Consider the following 24,743-nt stretch of genomic DNA (forward strand, 5'->3'; position numbering starts at 1 on the left):
ATTGATATCGATTGCCAACGATTGTTATCGATTGTCCGTTTTATCGATTGATCACGCCTGGTTTATTTATTAAAGAAGGAAATAAACATGCAATGTAAAATGGCTTTTCGCCTGGCCTCAATCGATTGATGCGCGATATATGAGCAAGCGTTACGCACAAGTCAGTGGATCAACAAACTGTCTATCAGGAAAAGAAGGAGCGAAGGAAGGAGGGAAAGAGTGAAATTAGCGTTACTGACGAGAACTTTGCCGTGTTTTGAGTTAAATAGCTTAAATAAGAACGTCGCGGGGATCACGCAACGACCGAGGACGTATATATACGTCCTCAACCAAAGGACATTACTGAAAGCCTGGTTGTTTGTGATGCCTTGAATAAATCACACCCGGTTGTTGAGAAAGGTCTGGCCCTACTTTCAAAACACTGCTGACCCAATAAAATTGCTTTTTGCTCGAACAATTTCCAAAATGGCAGCTCGTGTGCCTGAAGGCAGAATCGACACAGATGAAGCTATTGCTGAAATTTTTGCCGATCGCGGCTCTAATGTAAGCGGTTTAAGTCACAGCAAATTTAAGCCAAGTGATTCTGAAGAGTCTGAAAAAAAAGAAGAAGAAGGCGGCGAAGAAGAAGCCTCGATCGATCGAAGAAATTGAACCTCCAAATGTACATGGTCAAGGAGTTCGTTAGCGAGCTGTATGAGTCAACACTTCAGTAAGAGAATGCGGAAAAGGGAGTGGAATTCATATGAAATGCTTAATCTAGGTGTACATTAATATTTTTTCTGAAAAGATGCCATTGCTTAGCCAAAGTAAGTATCTCATTAAAAATTCAATATGGCCACCGGTTGCTTGGTGTGTTTGGCTCTGGTAGGCAAGGGGTTATTAAACATATTTTAAATTTGTAAATACCCCTTTAATTGTAATGTATATAATTTTAATTGCGAATTTTTTATTTTAACTATACCCCTTTTTCTGATTTTTTTTTCTATTTTCTTCTTTATTGTAAATATTTTTATCTTTTATCTTTTTAATTTCTGTATGGCGGAAGAGCCCCCAAGGGGGAGCTATGCAATAAAGTATGTATGTATGTATTCCGGACAGCTGTGATGCTTGAGAAAAAAAGACTTAAATCAAATCTGTATTTTTTGTTGTTGTCTGATCAACAAGACCATAGGAAAGTTTTCTAACAAAACATAATCATTCTTTACCCCTTTTATTGATTAATTCATTTTACATTGTGCTATACACAACAACAAGTCACTTTAAACTCAAATTTTGATTTATATTCAGTTATAAATTACATCGACAAGAAATTCCTTTTTACATGCAAAGAAGTGAAACGTTTACGCCCTTTTTTATATATGAAACAATTGAAACTTTTACGTTTACCCATCTAAGCAAACTGCCTCAGTTTATACATTGAAAGATTAATCAACATCTCGTTTCTCCTTTCAATATCAACACTCTAAGGCAGACATGTGAGGAGAAGAAAGAAATTGATAACTAAGTAACTGTAAATAAGCTATATACTGGAAATGCCCAAACCGAAATCTACAACTTTTGGTCTCCAATCCTTTACCCATGCATCTGGGAACAAAAGAATGGAATTCTCTACCCAATTTTATAAGGTTATGTAACTTCTCAGACTTCAAAAAGCACATCAGCAAAGCCAATTCATGAAACATGTTAATGACAATTTTATAATTAGTTAATCATATAAGTCAATTGTAAATATGTAAATAGCAATTTCTATTTTTAATGTTTCGTTATCAAATATTTTGTTCTCGGAAATATTAGCTTGTCAAGCTACTTTGAAATTCGAGCTTAAATAAAGTTTATGATGATGATATGATCATGATGAAATGATATGTAAGTGTTTTTATATTATGTCGTTACTATTAATAGGGTTTTACAATTATAAGGGTATTTACAATGGCAAGTCGATATACCCACACAGATAGGAGAAGAATATTGTATCGGACTTGTGAAATGGATATTTTAAACAGTAATCAATCGGTCGTCCTATGTAACTTAAATTTCTCCAAACTTGATACCTTGCCATGATTTGTATTGCCTGGACAAGTTGGTTCCAAATCGTCTTCTGCATATAGCTCGATAACCCCGTTCCCCTCTTTCAATCACAAAAGTGGGATTTTACTTGTTTGAGAAGTCACGATTTTTGGCTCAACAAGCATTTTACATGCAAAGAGCTAGCACAAAGTACAGACGTTCCTCCAGACTTTTGAAAACATTCAAAACTGAACTACCGCCATGCATCCTAGACACCGCCGATAGGACGATACAGACTAAAAGTGAGTTTCACAAGACGACGCAGAAGAAGATCTTACTATGGTAACTGAAAACAAACTACCATACATCTTCTTTACTCTGTCTGTGAACACAAACCCAAACGCTATGTAAACACCTTGAAGCGAGGTGAAGATGACAAATGGATATTCAAAATAGACTGAATAGTTAGAAACGAGAATCTTTAGATAGCCAAATATCCAGGTGAATCCCATCAACACAGCAAGCTTTACAAATAACACCATGCTTCTGCGACTTCTTCCAGCGCTTTCCACTTTTTGTGTTTGTTTTTTAATCTTTCGAATAGAGATTACTGTCAGCAGGAAAAACAGCCCGTTAAACAAAATAGAGGAGGCCACTGGAACTACGAGCACAAACGTGTTAGATTTGGGATTGTTTATCCAACAATGGTCCCTGCCACCGTATCCAATAGCAACCAGTCCTGATTGGTCAAGAGAAAAACAAATGACAACAAACACTAGGGCAGGAAACCAACCAAATGCAAAGATGCGAGCCTTCAACTTTCCTGTTCCCTGGCGAGTATGGCAGGTTCTGGAAAATGTGCGGTAGGTGTCAAACGCGATGATTGACATCCAAACAAAAGACGACAAGAAAAAATAATGCAACAGAACAGCAATTGATGTGCAAATGAGGCGAATGTGAGTGGCACCAACCGCCATGAACAAAGAATGTGCAAGGAGTAAGGACAGGCATAGGTTCATCAGGTTGACACCAGGTACAGTGCGGAGTTCCTTAAACAAGGAATACGTTACTAGGACAAATAGAAGACAGACAACAGAAAGACCTATTCCAACATGAGAAATAACTACAAGAGCCACATCAGTCCTCTGCTGTCATAAGAAGGGGGTATGCAGATTGCAGGCTTTCCGTCTACCGTCACAGAATCATTGATCACATGTGAGCCGTTCCTGTACAAGGATCCATTCGATAGAATTACATACTCACCTTCCTCCAGTTGAACGAATTCACCCGAACACCCGAGTGTTTTCCGACAGACATGAATTTTACCTAATGGAACCACCGAGCCGTTGTTGGCTTCAGTTTGATTTGACCAGTAGTCTATTTTTGGAATCAGCTCTTCAGTTCTGTTTATATAAACTGCTGAGTCAGCATCTGCTATAACAACATACTCACCCGATTTGTAAATGTCAATTTTGGCACATAACATGGGTTCCCACTTCCCTTTGATTACAAGAAACGATGTATTCTTAATAGTTAAATTACAATTAACGGAACGAATGTTCTGAGTTATATTATTTTTTGGGAAGGCAACAGTAATGCGTGTAGAATAACTTAAATCAACAGTGCAATGTAAATCTATGTTAAATACCTCTGCAGAGCAGTGTTTTAATGCCGACTCTAGGGATTTCCTTATATCTGTTTCTGAACGGTTGCTATCCGCGCATCCATATTGCGATCTAAACTTAACTGTGGTCGTGTACCTGTTAAGGAAAGGCACAGAAGGTTTGGCGTTTCTAAGGACCTTTTTGCATTTCTTGGAAACAGGATCCAAAACATGGCCATCTTGACAGGGCTTAATTTCTGGACCTTCTGGGCTTAATAAGTCGGAAAAAGTCCACTGCTGCCAGCCCCCATGAATCAGTCGGGGTTTTGTTGGCACACATGCAATGCTATCGAGAGGAACACCAGCGCAGAGAGCACAGTGTCTGTTAAAATACAGTTTGGAATTGATTCTCGTGTCCTTGACAATTCCTGGTGGTCTTGATAAACAGTCAGCCGTGTGATCTTGCAGTCTTGATGAGTTATTTAAACAAGACTCGTTTTTTGTCAGCTCAAGACAGTATCGCCTGTGAACACCTAGGGGAGGCTTCCATTTCAAATAGGAACATCTGAAGGGAATGAATCGCGAGGTGTTGTATGCACTCTGTGTAACATTATTCACATTAAGAACCAACTGTGCATCATAGAATCGATTTGCATTAGCTTCAACCCCATGGCACAGTGCGCAGAAGCGATTCTTGTAAGTATTTCCTTTCTCGTCTGTCACTGGCGCAAAATTTTGACAATTTCCAGACAGATTTTTCGCATTTCCAGTGCAGTTTATGGCAATTCCATCTTGGATCCAGTTTGCAGGGCATGTCGAGATCATCCATACACCCTTTGCACCCTCAACACTACCAATATGATCATTACACTGCCATTGCTCGACATCCAGGGAACGTGATGAGTTTTGATGTCCGATTGGGAGACAAGCCTGTTCGTAATCTGCACAGCAGTCTTGGAATACCATACAGTGTTCATCGCAGAAACAGTAGATGTCCTTGCTTATTGGTCCAGGGTCTCTTTCGGTGCTGCATTTACCCATACAAGAAGAATCACTGTTACAAGTGATATTATCCAACTCACTACCAGAGTCACTTATTTCTCTTGTAGCTATGTGTCGATACGAAACTGACTTCTTCAAGTTGATCTTTGAGTGGGAATCTAATGTGAATAAAATTGGCGCATATAATGTATGCGCCAATATGGCTGCCCGCTTCGATTTATTACTCCGCATATTTTTAGGATTTTTGTTTTTATTTCTTCATCTCAACATCCATAGTGGTCATGAAATTGTCTCTAATGACCTTAACTATGGTTGTCAAGTCAGTTCTGGGCGATCGGACCACTCAAAGAGCAACAATTTTAACTGTTTATTTCTGGATGTTCGTTTTCGCTTCAAGCGTGAGTCGACGGGACGTAACTTTAAACTTTCGCTTCCAATTTCCAAGTCAACAAAACATGGACTGACCACCTTGGCTCTTCCTCACTCCATATTTTTCATGGATCTTACTACTTGCATGGATGTTCACTGCAATCCTGGTCCTGATTTCGAAAATCCTTGGCTCAAACGGCCAGCACTGCGTTACGAAGATTTAAATGTTCCCGCCAATAGACCTAATTATTCAAGAACGCAACTCCTTGGATTACGGTCTAAATCTACGCTTCAACCAGATCTTTATCAGTTCCTGAAAACTCTTGGAATTCTCAATACACGCCGTATTCGATCTGGCAAATCTACAAAGCAATCATCTGGATTCTACAGAATTAAACCGCTTATTACCGAACGTAAACTTTCATCATGGAGGCCAATTGTTTCGAGACCTAATTTGAATAATCTTGTTTTGATCAAACAACAACCACCTCAACTTCCATCTACAAAGTCGACACTCAACTTCTGCCTTTTGAATGCCAGATCTATTGTCAATAAAACTCTTCAGATCAAGGACTACGTGGTAGATAAAAACATCGACATTTTGGCTCTAACAGAAACTTGGCTTAACTCTGATGAATGTTCTGACTATATTACTCGCGATATTTGCCCCTTGGGATATGCCTTTGTTCACACACCAAGGCCAAATGGATCTGGTGGTGGCGTCGGCCTGCTTTACAGAAAGAATCTCAAAATTCAACAAGTGAATACCTCTACTCGTAATTCATTTGAATTTATGGAACTATTATTTCACTCTAGCTCATCTGCTATACGTATTGTTATTGTTTATCGACCACCTGTATCATCTAAGAATGGCCTTACACATGCTCAATTCTTCGAAGAATTCACCTCATTACTGGAACTCTTGGTATCTTCCTCTGGTAAACTTCTCCTGGCTGGCGACTTTAATTTTCATGTTAACGATCGATCGAACGGCCCAGCTTGTCAATTTCTGGATCTGTTAAACTGCTTCAATCTGAATGCCATGGATGCCAATATCCCAACCCATAAAAGTCATAATGTCTTGGATCTCATAATTACCAGGTTAGATGAAATAACGACCTCAAATTTGTCAATCCATGACCCTGCTATCTCCGATCACTTTGCTGTCCATTGTAACTTGGCTATTGAAAGACCACCTAATCTGAAACAAGTCCTTACGTCACGAAAGCTTTGCAATGTCAATCTACATAAGCTATGCCAAGATATCAACTCATCTTCTTTGGTCAAATCACCTTCGTCAGATATTACGGAGCTTTGCGATCAGTATGATTCTGTTTTATCCTCGATTCTGGATAAACATGCACCCTTGCGCACAAGGACTATCACCCTAAGACCTCATGCTCCTTGGTATAATAATGAAATCAGGGAGCAGAAAACCATTTGTCGCAAACGTGAACGGTGCTGGCGTCGTTCCGGTCTTGCGTCTGATTACCAATCCTACGTCGAACAGTGCCTTGTTGTAAAAAACACTATCTTCAAATCAAAAATGGATTATTACTCCAATCTTATCGACGAGGCTGGAAGCAATAACAAGTCCCTTTTTCGCACCATCGACCGCCTTCTCCACAGGAAGCCCGAGAAGTGTCTTCCGACCTGTTCCTCGGCTACAGAACTAGCCAATAATTTTGTTACTTTCTTCGAAAATAAAATTATCAATATTAGAAGTAAACTCGAAGTTAACGTAACGTCTGATCTCTTCTGCACCTTAGATAAATCGACGCTTGACTGTCAGCTGAACGCCTTTTCACCTACTTCAATCATTGAACTTTCGAAGGTTGCACGTACTGTTGCGTCTAAGTCTTGTAGCCTAGACCCTCTGCCTGCTGTTTTGTTAAAAGAAAACTTTGACATGCTTCTACCAACACTATGTAGGATTGTAAACTTGTCCCTGGAATCTGGATATGTGCCTATTTCTCTAAAAACTGCCGTCTTATTGCCACTACTCAAGAAACCATCACTGGATCACGAAATTCTCAGTAATTATAGGCCTATCTCAAATCTCAAGGTCATTTCAAAAATGATCGAAAAAGTTGTTGCAGTACGTCTTCAGGACTACCTGGAAACCAACCAACTTAATGAACCGCTACAATCAGCCTATAAGCGACTTCATAGCTGTGAAACTGCTCTTGTACGTGTACACAATGATATTTTGCGTGACATTGACGATCGTCACTGTGTTATACTCCTGCTACTGGATTTATCTGCTGCTTTTGACACTGTCGATCACGACATTCTACTAGGAAGATTGAACTCCAAGTTTTCAATCTGTGGCACTGCTCTTGAATGGTTTCGTTCATATCTTACCAACCGTACACAATTTACCTTAATCGATGGAACTAAATCGCAGTCTCATGAGCTCAAATGTGGAGTCCCCCAGGGCTCGGTCTTAGGGCCTATCCTGTACTTACTTTATACTGCACCACTGGCTGACATTCTACGACATCACGAAATGCAATTTCACCTCTACGCTGACGATACTCAGCTATATATCTCTTTTTCAACAAACAACGATGTCGAATTAACCAATACAATCGGAAAAATCGAGGAATGTTTGTCTGATCTTGACAAGTGGATGTCTATTAACAAGCTAAAACTGAATAAAGACAAAACTGAACTTCTCTACCTTTACTCGAAGCACAATCCGCAGCAGTCTCTACCTCCAATCCGTTTTGGTCAAGATATAATTCAGCCATCTCAATTTGCCAGAAACATCGGTGTGATATTTGACAGAACCATGACTATGCTTCCACATATCAGTTCTATTTGTAAATCTGCCTCTTATCATCTTCGCAACATCTCCCGTATAAGGAAATACTTATCCACGAAAACAACCGAGATCTTGGTCCATGCTTTTGTATCGTCCAAACTCGACCACTGCAACTCTCTCTTGTATAATGTGCCGAAGTACGCTTTAAAAAAGCTCCAGTCTGTTCAGAACGCCGCTGCTCGACTTATCACTTGTTCCCGAAAATACGACCACATCACTCCAATACTGAAAGAACTACACTGGCTTCCTGTTTCTGAACGCATTAAATTCAAGATTCTGCTACTTACCTTCAAAGCTCTCCATCAACAATCTCCTATCTACATTCAAGATTTGCTAACGTACTACCAACCTTCAAGAACCCTCCGATCATCACACTCTTCACGTCTCAACCCTGTCAAATTCCACCTCAAGTCCTATGGATCTCGAGCTTTTTCTGTTTCCTCGCCTGAACTTTGGAACAGTTTGCCTGTTTTTATCCGCTCGTGTGACAATTTAAGTTCTTTTAAATCAAAACTCAAAACGTTTCTTTTTAAAACTTATTACTCTTAGCGATTTTTACTTTTTATTACTTTTAATGCAAATTTTTAATTTTAAGATTTATTCAGCTAATTTTAACAAAATTTTTATTGATTTTGTTATATATATATATATATATATATTTTTTTAAACATTTGTAAAGCGCCTAGAGCAGGCCTGGATAGGCGCTATAAAAATATATTTATTATTATTATTATTATTATGATCATTCACTAGGTGTCTACTAAAATGTAAAACCAGTTGAAATGATGAAAGAAATCTGAAACTTTTTCAACTAAAGAATCTTTAGGTCGATTGTCGACAAACACTTACTGCGATTCTTAATTTCGTAAATGGTCTTGCTCGTTATGAACTAAGAAAGCAACTACAACTACTCGTATGAAGTTGCACTATAGAAAGGACAAACTTATGGATGGGTATGACTAAACGATTAAAGAGGTGCTGTATTACATCGTACGTTTGCCTACTTGAAGTCAGAGTGAATAAGCCTTTACAACACTTTAAAATACCAATCAATAATGAACGATAGAAACACCTGCTTTGTCGATAGCAAGAGATGGAATTCCCTTGTCAGGCCTCGTTAGGTCTTCGTTCTCTGGTTTTTCCTTTGATGGCTGGTTGTACTCCTCGTGGGATGACACGAGTGTGTCTGAGAATCGCGGCGATGGGCCTTTAAGAAACATTTCGTTTTCTTCATACCGCCAATTGTTTAAAAAATCCTCTCTCTGCTCCGCTCGGTTTTTACCTTCGTAGAATCCCGAGGAGGTCGAGATTGTTGTTGCGCAAAACGAAGATAACAAAAATATCAGTTGAAATCTTTGTCGAGGTAAAGAGAACATTTCATGAAACAAATCCTGATATCTCGACTGATATCGATTCCAACCCGACTGAAAAATGCTGCTTGTTCAGATAGTATTACAAGATGCTCCCTCTAATTCGAGTTGACAGTAACACGATGAAATGTTTGCGTTTTGTACTGTAAGGACTGATTGCAACTGAATCCAACGAAAAGATATTACTTCATTTATATAATCCATATCTTTTGTTTATCTTTACAATTAGCATCGCACAATATGTAAAGCCTGGGAATTGCCAAAGCTGTGGATCTCAATATGAAATCTTTTGCTTAAATGCAAAAAAGGGAAGCTCACCAGGTAATGAAAATTCATTCAAAAATCCAATTACATTTAATTAAGAACTACAAATTAAAGAAAAGTTAGTATTTGAAGCATTTGGAGTATTGCCATTAAAAAATTTAGACTACAGCGAAAACAGGTTTAAGCGTTTTTCAATTTTCATCTCGTTTAGACAAGATACATGAAAGGCACAATTTTTACTTTAAGTTATGTTTTCTATCAACTTTAAGAAATAATTAGTTTCATTCCGCTAACAATTGCGGAATTGTTGTCGGAGTTGTTACATGTCACCAAGAGAAAATAATGATGTCACAGTTGTATTGCATTGTAAAACATCGAATTAGTAATTTTTCGATTTATTTTGCTATCTTTTGCTATCAAGGTTTTTTCTTAACAACAGAACTCAATCTGTGTGGTATACTGATATAAAGGTCAGGTGGAGGCACCAATACCACATGGCGGGAGTGTGCACCTCAAACAAGTCAAATCTTCGCCAAGCAAGCACCGCCAGAACATTATGTTTACTTAAGCATTATAAACATTAGACATTCTGAAGATGCTATTTGAAACGAAAACATTAAACACTCCCATTTTGATGTGCAAATAACGCGGTGTTTAAACTTGACATCTCACGTTAAAACCTGCAGGTAAGCCTCTTGTTTCTCACATTTTTTGATAAATGTTGTTAGAGAAAGAAATTATTGCTCTGACGTTAATTATAAATGAACAAAAGTTCATGTTGCGCGGAAACATGGAAAGTTTTTGCAGTGTAGCAGAAGCAAATTTTGCTTTTTAGAGACAAATTGACGCTGGAAACAATGCTTCCCGTGTGGCAAAACTGGGAAACATCGGGGAAACATGCACGCGCTACGGGTGTTTCTGGAAACACGTTTTCTCGTTTTGCCAAGCCTTTAGAGACAAAATAAGACGCTGGAAACAATGCTTCCAGTGTAGCAAAACTGAGAAACATTAGGCAAACATCCGCGCAGTTGTAATTACCTCGGTATATTAAGTAGAATCAATATTAATAAGACTCGGTTAATGTTAATGTCCTTGACAATTCCTGGTGGTCTTGATAAACAGTCACTGTGATCTTGTAGTCTTGATGAGTTGTTTAAACAAGACTCGTTTTTAGTGAACTCAAGACAGTATCGCCTGTGAACACCTCGGGGAGGCTTCCATTTCACATGGGAGCAGTCGATCGGCATGGATCGCGAGGTGGTGTATGTACTCTTGGTAAAATTCTTCACATTTTTAACCTGCTGTTCATCATAGAATTGAATTCCATAAGCTTCAACCCCATGGCACATTGCGCAGAAGCGATTCTTGTAAGTATTCCCTTTCTTGTCTGTCACTGGCGCAAACTTTTGACAATCTCCAGACAGATGTGTCACATTTTCAGTGCAGTTTATGGCAATTCCATCTTAGGTCCAGTTTGCAGGGCATACCGAGATCATCCATACACCCTTTGCACCCTCAACACTACCAATCTTGGATTCAAGATGGCGGAACTTGCCTGACGAGGCTGAGATTTCAGCGAAATTTATAGCAGTGATACAAAGATACTTTTTATTTTAACTCCAAAATCGTGCGTTCAAAGAATAACAAAGACAGAGAATGTCAAAAAATTACCGAAGTATTTGAAGCATTTGAAGTATTTCCATTAAAACAATTTAGACTAGTTTAGACAAGATACATAAATGGCGCAATTTTTAATTTGAGTTATATTTTTTAGAAAATAATTAGTTTAATTCCGATAACAATTGCTGAATTGTTGTCAGAATTGTTATATGTCACAGTTGTATTGCATTATAAAAACATCGAATTAGTGTTTCTTCTAATTATTTGCCAAATACAGAACGAAGTGATTTGTTTCCTAGCTATCTTCTGCCACTAACAGAACTCAATCTCTGTGCTATACTGATATATAGGTCAGGTGGAAGCACCAATACCACATGGCGGAAGTGTGCACCTCAATCAAGTCAAATCTTGATCGCGCGTTTTTAACCAATTTAATTCAAGGATTCCGGACCGCTGAGAATCTGTTTCATTTCTTTTTCTCTGATCAACGGGACCATACAAAAGTTTTCAATTTTCACTTCTTTTATTGATTTCATCTTACATTGTGCTACAAAATGTCACTTTACCTTATTTAGTTTATATTTAACACCATCTGCATTTAAAGTGCAAATAAGTGAAACGTTTTATTTACAGCCATTTTTTATATTTAACATCAAATAATTGACAGCTATTACGTTTATCCATCTAAAGGCCCGGCAAAACGAGGAAACATGTTTCCAAAATTGTTTTCTTGTTTTTCCATGGTTCCATGCCGCGCGGAAACATGGAAAATTTCTGCAGTGTAGCAGAAGCAAATTTTGCTTTTTAGAGACAAAAATTGACGCTGAAATCAATGCTTCCCGTGTGGCAATTAACTGGGAAACGTGCGCGCTACGGGTGTTTCTGGAAACATGTGTTCTCGATCGTTTAGCCAGGCCTTTAAAGACAAACATTGAAGCTGGAAACAATGCTTTCCGTGTAGTAAAACTGGGAAACATTAGGCAAACATCCGCGCAGCTATAATAACCATCCCTTCAAATTTAAATAAATGATATGTAAGTGTATTGATATTATCTTATAATTACTATTATAAGGTATTTACAATTATAAGTGTATTTACAATGGCAAGTCGATATACCCATACAGATAGGACGCGAATTTTGTATCGGAGTTGTGAAATTTATATTCAAAACAGTAAATTTATGTAATCAATCGATTTCTAGCGATTCATGTGACCTGAATAGTGCCTTTTCATTGGATCCACTTCTTTTGAATTTCTAATTTAAAAGGCGAATTGATATTTCGAAGTCGAGACTCAAAGGGCAAAAAGAGATACGTTACGGACGACACATTTTGAAAAAAATTGGCAATTTTTTTCAAGTTTGTGGCAATTTGTCCTAATTCTTACTCAGTTGTAACTATCCTTGTTTATAATACAAAATTTCTGCTTGACAATGACTTGTGCTATAGACGATAAAACAACGCTAATAAAAGTTTAAAGACGTTTCGACCAAATAACTTCGGCCTTCATCGGTTATTTAATCTTTGTTTACTTTTAATGTTTTTTTTTTACTCAGCTGGTGTTTTCCGCGTTAGAAATTTGAAATTTCAGCGACGTTGCAGAAAATGTTTACAGCTGACTGACCGACCCACCAACCAAGCGAGCGTGTGAGTGCAACTGGGCTAGCTACTATACTTCCTGAATTAAAAATTCAATCATAAAATGACTTTAAAATACCGTGACATAGCTTCTTTTACATCAGCCTCCCTTATAAAAGAAATTTACTTGGAGAAATCAGATGCATGCGAATATATAACTTAAATTTCTCCAGATCTCATACCTTCCCATATATTTGTGTTTTGGACAAATTTGTCTCAAAACGTCTTCTGCATACAGCTCGATAACCCCGTTCCCCCACTTCCTTCATAAAAAGAAAACGATTATAAAGTGGGATTTCACTTATTTGAAAAGTCACAATTTTTGGCTAAACAAGCTTTTTAAATGAAAAGCTAGCATGCATAAAGCACAGGATTTCCACCAGACTTTTGAAAACATTCGAAATTGAACTACCGCCATGCATCCCAGACACAGATAGGACGATACAGACTAAAAGTGAGTTTCACAAGACGACGCAGAAGAAGACCTTACAATGGTAACTGAAAACAGACTATCATACATTTTCTTTACTCTGGCTGTAAACACAAACCCAACCGCTATGTAAACACCTTGCAGCGAGGTGAAGATGACAAATGGATATTCAAAATAGACTGAATAGTTAGAAACGAGAATCATCAGATAGCCAAAAATCCACGTGAATCCCATCAACACAGCGAGCTTTGCAAATAACACCATGCTTCTGCGACTTCTTCCAGCGCTTTCCACTTTTTTTGTTTGCTTTTTAATCTTCCGAATAGAAATTACTGTCAGCAGGAAAAACAGCCCGTTAAACAAAATAGAGAAGGCCACTGGAATTACGAACACAAACGTGTTAGTTTTGGGATTGTTTGTCCAACAATGGTCCCTGCCACCGTATCCAATAGCAACCAGTCCTGATTGGTCAAGAGAAAAACAAATGGCAACAAAGACTAGGACAGGAAGCCAACCAAGTGCAAGGAAGCGAGCCTTCAACTTTCCTGTTCCCTGGCGAGTATGGCAGGTTCTGGAAAATGTGCGGTAGGTGTCAAATGCGATGATTGACATCCAAACAAAAGACGACAAGAAAAAATAATGCAACAGAACAGCAATTGATGTGCAAATGAGGCGAATGTGAGTCGCACGAACCGCCATGAGCAAAGAATGTGCAAAGAGTAACGAAAGGCATAGGTTCATCAGGTTGACACCAGGTACAGTGCGGAGTTCCTTAAACAAGGAATACGTTATCAGGACAAGTAAAAGACAGACAACAGAAAGACCTATTCCAACATTAGATATAACTACAAGAGCCACATCAGTCCTGCTGCTGACATCAGAAGGGGTTATGCAGATTGCAGGCTTTCCATCTACCGTCACAAAATCATTGATCACATGTGAGCCGCTTCTGTACAAGGATCCATTCGGTAGAATGACGTACTCGCTTTCCTCCAGTTGAACGAATTCACCCGAACACCCGAGTGTTTTCCGACAGACATGAATATCACCTAATGGAACCACCGAGCCGTTTTTGGTTCTAGTTTGATTTGACCAGTAGTCTATTTTTTGAATCAGCACCCCAGTTCCGTTAATATAAACCGCTGAGTCAGCATCTGCTATAGCAACATACTCACCCGGCTTGTAAATGTCAATTTTGGCACATAACATGGGCTCCCACTTCCCTTTGATTACAAGAAACGATGTATTCCTTATAGTTAAATTACAATGAGTTATATTAGCTTCTAGGAACGCAACAGTTATGCGTGCAGAATAACTTAAATCAACAGTGCAATGTACATCTATGTTAAATACCTCTGCAGAGCAGTGTTTTAATGCCGACTCTAGGGATTTCCTTATATCTGTTTCTGAACGGTTACTTTCCTCACATCCAGATCGCGATCTAAACTGGACTGTTGTCGTGTACCTGTTAAGGAAAGGTACAGAAGGTTTGGCGTTTTTAAGGGCCTTTTTGCATTTCTTGGAAACAGGATCCAAAACATGGCCATCTTGACAGGGCTTAATTTCTGGACCTTCTGGGCTTAATAAGTCGGAAAAAGTCCACTGCTGCCCGTGAATCAGTCGGGGTTTTGTTGGCACACATGCAATGCTATCGAGAGGAACACCAGCGCAGAGAGCACAGTGTCTGTTAAAATACAGTTTAGAATTGATGCTCGTGTCCTTGACAATTCCTGGTGGCCTTGATAAACAGTCAGCCGTGTGATCTTGCAGTCTTGATGAGTTATTTAAACAAGACTCGTTTTTTGTCAGCTCAAGACAGTATCGCCTGTGAACACCTAGGGGAGGCTTCCATTTCAAATAGGAACATCTGAAGGGAATGAATCGCGAGGTGTTGTATGCACTCTGTGTAACATTATTCACATTTAGAACCAGCTGTGCATCATAGAATCGACTTGTATTTGCTTGAACTCCATGGCACATTGCACAGAAGCGATTTTTGTAAGTATTCCCTTTCTCGTCTATCACTGGCGCAACATTTTGGCAATCTCTAGACAGATGTGGCGCATTTTCAGTGCAGTTAATGGCCATTTCGTCTTGGGTCCAGTTTGCAGGGCATGCCGATATCATCCATACGCCCTTTGCACCCTCAACACTATCAATGTGATCATTACACTGCCATTGCTCGGCATCCAGGGACTGACGTGATGAGTTTTGATGTCCGATTGGGAGACAAGCCTGTTCGTAATCTGCACAGCAGTCTTGGAATACCATACAGTGTTCATCGCAGAAGCATTTGATGTCATCATTGGTTGGTCCAGGGTCTCTTTTGTTGCTGCACTTACCCATACAAGAAGAATGACTGTTACAGGTGATGTTATCCAATTCACTACCAGAAGAACTTATTTCTCTTGCTATTCTGTGTCGATACGAAACTGACTTCTTGAAGTTGATCTTTGAGTGGGAATCTGATGAAAAGAAAATATTCGTGATTATTCCTAGGTGTCTACTAAGGTGAAATACCAGTTGAAATGATAAAGGGAAATAGCAAACTTTTTTCAACTAGAGAATCGTTAGGTCGTGAAAATGCAACTACATCTACTTGTATGTAGTTGGACTACAGTAAGGACAAGGGTGAGTATGACTAAACGATTTAAGAGGTGCTGTATTACATCGTCCGTTTGCCTACTTTTTGAGATACTTAAAGTCACAGTAAATAAGCTTTTACAGGACTTTGAATTATGTATTAACAATGTACGATAGAAACACCTGCTTCGTCGATAGCAAGAGATGGAATTCTCCCGTCAGGCCTCGTAAGGTCTTCCTTCTCCGGTTTTTCCTTTGATGGCTGTTTGTACTCCTCGTGGGATGGCATTAGAGTTTCTGAGAATCGAGGAGATGGACCTTTAGAAAACATTTCGTTTTTTTCATACCGCAAATTGTTTAACAAATCCTCTCTTTGCTCAGGTCGGTTTTTGCCATCGTAGGAACCCGAGGAGGTCGAGATTGTTGTTGCGCAAAACGAAAATAACAAAAATGTCAGTTGAAATCTTTGTCGAAGTAAAGAGAACATTTCATGGAACAACTTCTTGATATCTTAACTGACATTGATTCGAATCCGACTATGAAAAATGCTGCTTGCCTAGCAAATAGTACAATATTCTCCCCTTAATCCAAGTTGACCGCATTAACACGATGAAATGTTTGCGTTTTGTTGGGCCTGATTGCGACTGAATCCAACGAAAAGACATTACTTTATTTATATAATCCATATCTTTTGTTTATCTTTACAGATTTGCATCGCACAATAAGTAAAGCCTGGGAATTGCCAAAGCTGTGGATCTCAATATGAAATACTCTGTTTAAATGAAAAATAAAAATGAGTTTCACCAGATAATGAAGATCTATTCAAAAATCCAAATACATACAGAGCTATAAAATAAGAGATGTTAATATTTAAAGTATTTGAGGTATTCTAATTAAAAAAGATATATAATATTGAAAAAAACCTTAACATTTTGTAAGTTTCATCTAGTTTATACAAGATATATAAAATGCATGAATTTTAAATGTGCGTGATGTTTTCTGTCAACTTAAAAATAATGAGTTTCATTTCGTTAAAATTGCGGAATTGTTGTTGGAATTGATATATGTCACAGTTGTATTGCATTATAAAAACATCGAATTGGTGTTTCTTCCAATTCTTTTGCTATCTAGCTATTTTCTTACCAACAGAACTCAATTTGTGTGCTTTACTGATACATCGGACAAGTCGAGGCACCGATACCACATGGTGGGAGTCATGCATCTCGAACAAGTATAATCTTCGTCAACCAATGACTGCCAGAACATTATGTTTACTTAGGAATTATTGCCATTGGACTTTCTGAAGATGCTTCTTGAAACGAAGACATAAAACACTTCCATTCTAACGTGCAAATACCGCGGTACTTTTCTTGACATCTCACGAAAACACCTGTAGTTAAGCCTCGTGTTTCACACATGAATGTTGTTAGAGAAAGCAATTATTGCTTCGACGTTAATTATAAATGAACAAAAGTTCAAAGACTTTTCAGTAAGTACACTGCAAATATTCCTTCATCTGCAACTTCCCGCGTTTCCCGTGGAAAGCTACAAAACTAGTTATTCAGTAGTTTTATTATAAAAAAAGAAAACTTAATGAAAGTTCTCAGCGACCCTAGAAATTTGCCGCCCGTTGGTTAAACTACGATATAAGAAAAGGAAAATAGACCACTTTACTGTAAAATCCCCAATTTGAAAATGTTGCAAACATGGCGGTGGCTGTATCTGGAAAATCCCACAACCCGATCTAAAATAATTTCCGCTAAAGCTCATTTCTGATAAGTAAGGATGCCTGGTAAAAGTTGAAAGAGGGTGATCTCAAAATTTTAAAATAACTGGAAATCGCCTATTCTGCTTATAAATTCACAAAAAACTAATTCCTCACCAAAACAGGCAATATTTTACTGTTTTGGAATAATTCTCTGATTCTGAAATACACTTAAATAGTTTTTTTTTGTTGTTTTCCAGGTGCAATTTAAAGTTCTGGGGATTGACCCACTTTACTTTTTAGCCCGTCTGAGAAGATATATCAAATACGCGAGTGTTTCCTATTTCTAAACACCTCGAAGCGCGTTAAAAATACTCTCCAGCGCTCGGTGTTTGGAAATGTGATGAAGCACTCTCTCTCGCGTTTTGAATATGTTACATTTACTTTACTTTCCATAGTACTATGAGGATTCTCGAAATTTTCAAAGATGGCTGGCGAGTATATTTTAACACGAAATTTACCATAATTCACTACAAAAATCAACAAGAACAACAACGAAATAGTGGCTGATTTCTTTCGAAAGTTCCGTTCGTTTTAGCATAGATTTTGATTGAAAGTTTAATAAACAAGAGAATTACCAAACAAAATCATTTATTACAAAGTTGCAATCATTTACAGTCCAAGTGTTTTCTTTAGTAGTTTACCCATCTGCCTGCGCAGAAAATATATAAATCGACTTTTCTTTTATCTGTGTTAAATAATGAGCAAATCACTGACTCGTCCCCAGTCGTCTCTTGTGAGAACAATTGCAAGACGCGAAGGATGGTACGACTGGGAACGAGTCAAAGCAAACCACCCACGTACGTAATTCACTCCACACCACACGTCACGTTTAACCCTAATAGTGACCGGCATCTAATTTCTCCATACCATATCAATAGTTACACTGAAATTCCCCCAACTTGTACTATAAGAAATGAATGGAGACGAGTAAGGAGAATTTCATGTTGACATTAATGATTAAAGGGTTTTAAAAAATTTTTATGCCCCGGTTGTAGAGATCCAATAATGAAAATCTGTATTAAAATTTCGAAAGGTTATGGTATTCAAATCCTAGTAATTAGCTTTTTAACAAGTCTTTTTCGCAGCCGTTATAACTACAAAAATACATATATGTTGACATGGAAGATAGCCTTAATGCTTCATTAAAATTTGCTAGAAAATATTGAAAAAACGTAACAGTTACAAATCTTAAATACAGACGAGCCTTGCTAAAGATGACACCCTCGAGAGCACTTCGAAAAGAGGGGGGAGGGGGGGGGGGGGAGGAGGGTACAAAGTTTTACCTTAATTCAACACCGTTTCACCAGTGAATTAGAAAACTTTAATAGTGCTGAACTATGCTGTTGACTACCACATTTTCACGTAGATGGCAGTTTGTGTTCGCTAACTATCGCTTAAGTTACTGTTGAAAAATTAACGACGCAGATTTCAAGAAGTCATCCGTACCTATTATGACCAAGACCAAGAGTAAGCAGCCAGTTTATAGGGAAGGTGTCTTTAACAGAGGCTCGACCGTACTTCTTAAAATATAATAAGTATTACGACTGCGACGAAGACTAATCTAAGCAGTGCCTAGCAATGTTTTCGAAAAAACTTCATTTGAATGTCAAATCGTTAAATAACTGTTGTACAAATATTGCAAAATGAAGTGTTTCTATGCGAAAGATATTCAGGAAAATTGCCCAACCAAGCTTATTCAATTCAATTCATTTTCAGCCTTGTGATTTAGTCGGTGATTGTTCGTTTCCTGTTTATTTCTTTCCAATATTAATTCAGAACGTGAAGAGATTTGATTTGCCTCCCTTTCACTGAAACTATAAAACAACTAAGGAGCAGCAAAAGCAACACTCCAAGTATTTAAATTCAAATTACCACTGAAGTTTAGATGATTGCAAAAACAGAAAGCTCCCAGGAAAGATGAGAAATTGCTCCGTAAAAATATGAAACCTTGGCGTAGAATTAATTTCAATTTATGAAAAAAAAAATCCTTTTACAATTAATGCATCTTGCAAAAATAGTTTTACTTGCATGGTATTTCTTTACAATTTCTACGCCACGATTTGCTTTCCCATCTGTTGCCAAACATTTATTCAAATTGGAAATTATCAATTTCTTAATTTCGTTAGAGTAGTCAAATTCCCCTGTAAAGAGATTTCACGGCGGCCATAATGGTGTTACCAAACAAGAAGTTTTTGTATAATCATCTTCGTATAACACCTAACACTATGCTACCATGATTGATCGAAACATATCAAGCACATTTTGCGAGAAAGCATCTCAAAAATGGAGAGATCTACGGTTTGCACTTTCCAGAGTAAATAAGAAATTTCACGATTTTTGTAAACTTTTAATAGGCCATTTCCAATATATTAGCTCGAGGCTTGGGGGAATAAAACAAGATATCTCGACGAAGTTCAGGGATGAATCTATCATTTCTTTTGTTTTATTCCCTCAAGCCTCGGAGGTAAGTTAGAATATTAATATATCGGAACTGGCTCATTCTGACACTTTTGAGCAAGTCCAAACTTGATCTGTAAAGGCACAGTTTCGATGCTTTCTTTCCGGTGATCCGTTTCCAATTAAGCTTTCTTTTTGAAAATTCGTTTCAATGTCCTTTGCACTTTCAAAGTGGGCTACTGAGTACCACATAGAAGCTCTCACATCATTTCCAGCACCCTGCACCACTGTACTTTCGAGTAATTCATGGTTCACTGTTGGATTTAAGCAGGCCCATGCGTCTTCGCAGGTGGGTGTCATCCGACTGTAAAACAAAAAGATCAAGATATAAGAAGGAAAATGCTTTGAGGTCTTAGTCCCACTTCACTAAAATAAGTCATTCAACTTAGTATACCAATTACCAAAAACAGTCTTTTTCTTTGTAGGTACTGATCGAAAAAAAAAAAATGCAAGTTCGCGATGACAATACTGCTATCCGTGCAAATCCGGCAAAATCTTAACGGACTGACATGTTCTTTCAGTGAAGGATCTTTGTCAATTCTTTGTCCTTAGGAAACCATAAGTTTGAGGTTTCTTTTCAATTTTGGACAATTTTATACCAATCAATCGCCTTCACTCGTTGACCTTCACATCGTGTGGTATCTTTCCCTAAAGGTTTAACTTCTGATTCAAGAAGATGAAACACTACTATACATGGCCGCCTTCCCCTTTGTAGAATGTCCCATGTCATTTTGTGAGAATACTACAGTTTTATCAAAATTTATAACTGAAAGTTAAGGGGGAAACAAGGAAGCTTACGTCATATCCGGCTTCTTCGCGTCTAATTACCGCCTGCGCTTGCGCCTTGAGAGCCAGTAAATCTTCGTGTTCGGACAGAGAGCCTGTTCTCGGTCGTACTCGAACCAGATTCACTTCTTCTTCGTCTTCGTCATCTTCCTCTGAGGCCCAGTACATGTGGCGACCATCAGGGGCACTGGAACTTAGCAGTTCATCCGAGGAGGAGTATGGTACCCAGTCGTGAGGATAAGGTGGTTCAATCCGGGATATTTGTTCCGCCAAATTAGTGAAGGTGGTGTTGCTTGTCAACTTTGAACCCAAAAAAGAGAAAATCGGTCAACCATGAACGCATCAAAGCTACCTCTTACAAGAGCGTCGCTTTTGAAACTTTCTTTACTTTCTTTCTGGTGTTACTGAAGGTTACACGAACTTCCAAAAAATGTACCCTGATTCCACAAAATAACTTAATTTCGTTTCAGGGTAATATTATGGGATAATAAGAATAGACACACGAAGGTTTTTTTTTTCGACTAGCTGAACGTAAAAGCAATGTACCTATTGTCAATATAATTAGTGTGATCGTTCGGGTTATGGTAGTCCTGAAAATAACTGTTGTAAGCGACTAACATTTCGACAACGTGAGCGGACTCTGGAAATCAGGATAATTTTTGACAATTTTGATCCATAGCTCTCATTAATCAACTTGTACAGATGATAAGCCATGTCGAACGCTAATCAAGTTCTCAAAATGTTCAAGCTTTGTTTTGAATTAGCTTTGCATTTGTTACCTTCCCAACAGGTTGTCCTGTGGCGTACGCATGCGTCATGTGACTCCTAGACGGGTGCTCCCTGAAGATGTCGGGTAATTTGTTTCCTCTGACCCAGCCTTTGAAAACAGTCTTACCGTGATGGTAACCCACGTCCTGAAAGAAAATAGCAGCGAAATAGGAACGGAAATAAAAAATCTTTTTCTTAAGAGAGATTGAAGAAAAACTTTATCTTGAAATCAATACGGAAGAAAAAAAGGGCATGGTAATCAACAAAATAAAGCACTATCTGATGATGATATTTGGTAGAATTTTTGTGTTATTCTTATGGCTCAAAAAGGTAGGTTGTGAATACGCCAATGATGACTTATTTTATCACCCTAGATGGCTGTAGACTCAGGAACATCGTAGATTTCAGTAATAATTCTCGCCACCGCGGTATCGCGGAGGTCACGGGTTTAAATGCAGCTGAAACCCTGAATTTTTTCAGGCTTCTTCCTTTGCAATTTCACTGCGAGGATCATTTCTTTTCTTTACCGGCTGTTCATAAACTGCCAACCCAAGATCTATTGGTTGTTAAAACAAATGGTTATAATAAATACAATACAATTAGTGAGTCGAGTCGCGAATCAGCAATACACTGTATTGATACTCCCGGCATAGCAAATCGAGCCCAATCGAACTAAATTTCAATCGAACTCAATCGAACTCAATCGAACTCAGTCCATGGATTGAGTTCGATTGAGTTCGGCAATCGAACCAAATCGAACTCACCGAAAAGAAAAATATTCAATCGAACTCAATCGAACGTTCGATTTTCGAACTCTTGATTTTTGTAAAACCGGCGTTGAAAATCTATAACCAGATCTTGGAAGCTCGAGTTACTTCAGCCCGGAGTTTAGCACGTGGTCGCAGAAATGGCTTCAGATACTCTGTGGGTTGTAAGCTTCAAATGCGTAGTAGAAGGCTACCAGGAATGCCGCTTTGACGTCAAGGATGGCGAAGTTTTCGATGTTTTAAAGAAAATCGGCGAGAAAGGCCGTGCATTCCGAATTGCAAACGAGCGCGGACAATTAGGTCACCTTCAACCCGATTCAACGTGAACTAGTTTCTTCCCTGTGGCCTGTAAATGCTTCGATAACTTGACAGAAGCTGTTTTTGTGAGATTCAAGAGAACCAGGAACAGATGCCAACGAAATAAACCGAGGTACCAGGGAATTCAATCCGCTCTCTTTTTTGCCACAAAAGACAAGCAGTACAATCATAAGAGCGCGTAGCCTGCGTGGCCGTCGTTCAAAGGGGAAGGAGAAGAGGAGTTCGCGCTCTCTCCTCGCACCTCGCGCTTCGCGCTCGAACTTCCGTTCTCCTTCCCCTTTGAACGCCGGCCACGTAGGCTAAAGAGCGCCGCGGGACAAGATAACCCTTGACACCCAGGCCAAGAAATCAATCTACACGAACATCTGATCATTTACTTTGATTTTGACCTGAGGAAAAAAAAATTACTGTTGCATTTACTATTTATCCTTTCTATCACGACAGTAAGATGTTTTTAAAAAGGAAATGGTGCAATAATTATTGAACACGCAAGCGGGAATAACGATATTTTTGTTCTGTTTTGTTCTGTTCTCATAACTGCGGACAGGGGTTTCTGTTATTGAATAACCTGTAAAAATGCGCAAGAAAAACCTGCTTTCGACGGGCTTGCTTTGTATGTATAGGTTTACCAGAGCCAATCGACCGCAATCCATTTAATTGTGTTCGAGTTAGGTCGGTTACCGAACTCAATCGAACACAATCTGATTGATTGGGTTCGATTGGGTTCGATTTGTTCGGAAATCGAACTCACTGAAAGTCTGGTGTTCGATTTCGTTCGATTGCCGAACTCAATCGAACTCAATCCATGGATTGAGTTCGATTGAGTTCGATTTTCGAACGTTCGATTAGCTATGCCGGGTGATACTACATCATGGCAAAAGAGAACATGAAGTTTTGAAAATACACGCAGAATTGCACTTCACTTACCACTATCTCGTCAAAGCGACCGAACTCCAATGTCTTGAACCTGTTGATCAAGAAACCAATTGGTTAATCAGTCAAAATCTATAACCAACTTGATACATTATATAAACTCTTGAGCTACATGTGTGCAAGACTGTCGTTTGCTACCGTACAACAATTACAGTTAGGCGAAACAAAATATTCTGTAAAATGAGCCGAATTGTCCTGATAACTAACACTGCTCTAACACTGCTGGTGATTTCAGCGCTTTGTACCTCCGACTCCCTTTTAACGAGTACGTTCACCGTTACGATTTCTTTGGATGAAAAATGGACTATGAATGAATCTGTGACGACATACCTGTCGATAGGGGGTCTGATGTACTCGCAGTAACTGCTCTCCTTTACTTCAGCCAGTTGTCTTACGCACGATACATACGCCAAACGAGACTGGATTTCCGCCATGTCAGGAATCTGAAAATGCATGTAAAAGGATTTTTTCAAGACCCTTTTTAGAAGACCCTCAGCGTGTTCTATTGGAAATCCGCGAATCTGATTGGTTCTCCTATTGTTTTCTTTTCGCTGTCAGAACAAGCGCGAGTTGCTCTAAAAAGGGAAAGTATTCTTTATTTTGTTTGGACTGCAATCCAGTAGAGTTTCTACCAAGACAATTAGACTAGCCGCCCTTGTTTTCTTTAAGCCATAGTCGACTTAGCTGCGCCTCACTGACTATTGTTCATAGAAAACTCGGGCTCGATGAACAATTTTTATTCTAAAAAGAGAGCTGCTAGTCTTGAGTCTCTCCACAGAACAACATTACGGTGTAACTAACAACTGTCCAAAACATGTATGTCTGATAAAACCACTTCTTACCTTGACGGTTTCAGCAAAAGGATTCCACTTGTTCCACAGTAGCCACCAGCCTGACAATTGGTCGCCATAGTTCGTGAGGTCGTCGGGATCCTCCGACCCTACATCGATTGCTATGATCGTCTGAGCGCCCATAGTCTTCATGACATCCGCTAAAAAACACATGCAGAATTTTCAAAACGGGAAATGATGTAGCTAAAACATTTCAATAAACACTGAAATTGCAGTCAGGAATATTCATAACTCAAATATTTGTCAAATATAGTCAGTGAGAGACAAATATTTGAGTTATAAAACATTTCAATACGAAGGTAATTTTTAATTAACGTTCAGCGCTTGGCCGTTTCAGAGTCAAGGGTAAAAACAAACTCTTCCAACTTGTCCAGTAAATGTA

The 24,743-nt window shown here is 38.6% G+C and overlaps 2 protein-coding genes across 4 annotated transcripts in view; both read right to left on the reverse strand.

Annotated features, from left to right (window-relative positions):
• Positions 1-24,743, reverse strand: part of LOC144642940 (uncharacterized) — a 128,924-nt gene that overhangs the window by 60,501 nt on the left and 43,680 nt on the right. The gene's annotated exons all lie outside the window — the stretch shown is intronic.
• LOC144642177 (patatin-like phospholipase domain-containing protein 7) overlaps positions 18,053-24,743 on the reverse strand; it is a 38,333-nt gene continuing 31,642 nt past the window's right edge. For 2 of the 3 annotated variants that reach the window (XM_078501165.1, XM_078501175.1), the window contains 6 exons: positions 24,353-24,501; positions 23,841-23,953; positions 23,505-23,544; positions 21,504-21,638; positions 20,737-21,024; positions 18,053-20,242 (listed from right to left, as the gene is read on the reverse strand). In XM_078501165.1, coding sequence (XP_078357291.1) covers positions 20,183-20,242; positions 20,737-21,024; positions 21,504-21,638; positions 23,505-23,544; positions 23,841-23,953; positions 24,353-24,501 — 785 coding nt within the window. In that variant the 3' untranslated portion in view covers positions 18,053-20,182. The remainder of the gene's footprint in view (positions 20,243-20,736; positions 21,025-21,503; positions 21,639-23,504; positions 23,545-23,840; positions 23,954-24,352; positions 24,502-24,743) is intronic. The other variant, XR_013568710.1, reaches the window with a different exon arrangement.

This window comes from Oculina patagonica, chromosome 1, assembly GCF_052425735.1.
Source record: "Oculina patagonica isolate OP01 chromosome 1, crgOcupat, whole genome shotgun sequence".
Classification (NCBI taxonomy): domain Eukaryota; kingdom Metazoa; phylum Cnidaria; class Anthozoa; order Scleractinia; family Oculinidae; genus Oculina; species Oculina patagonica.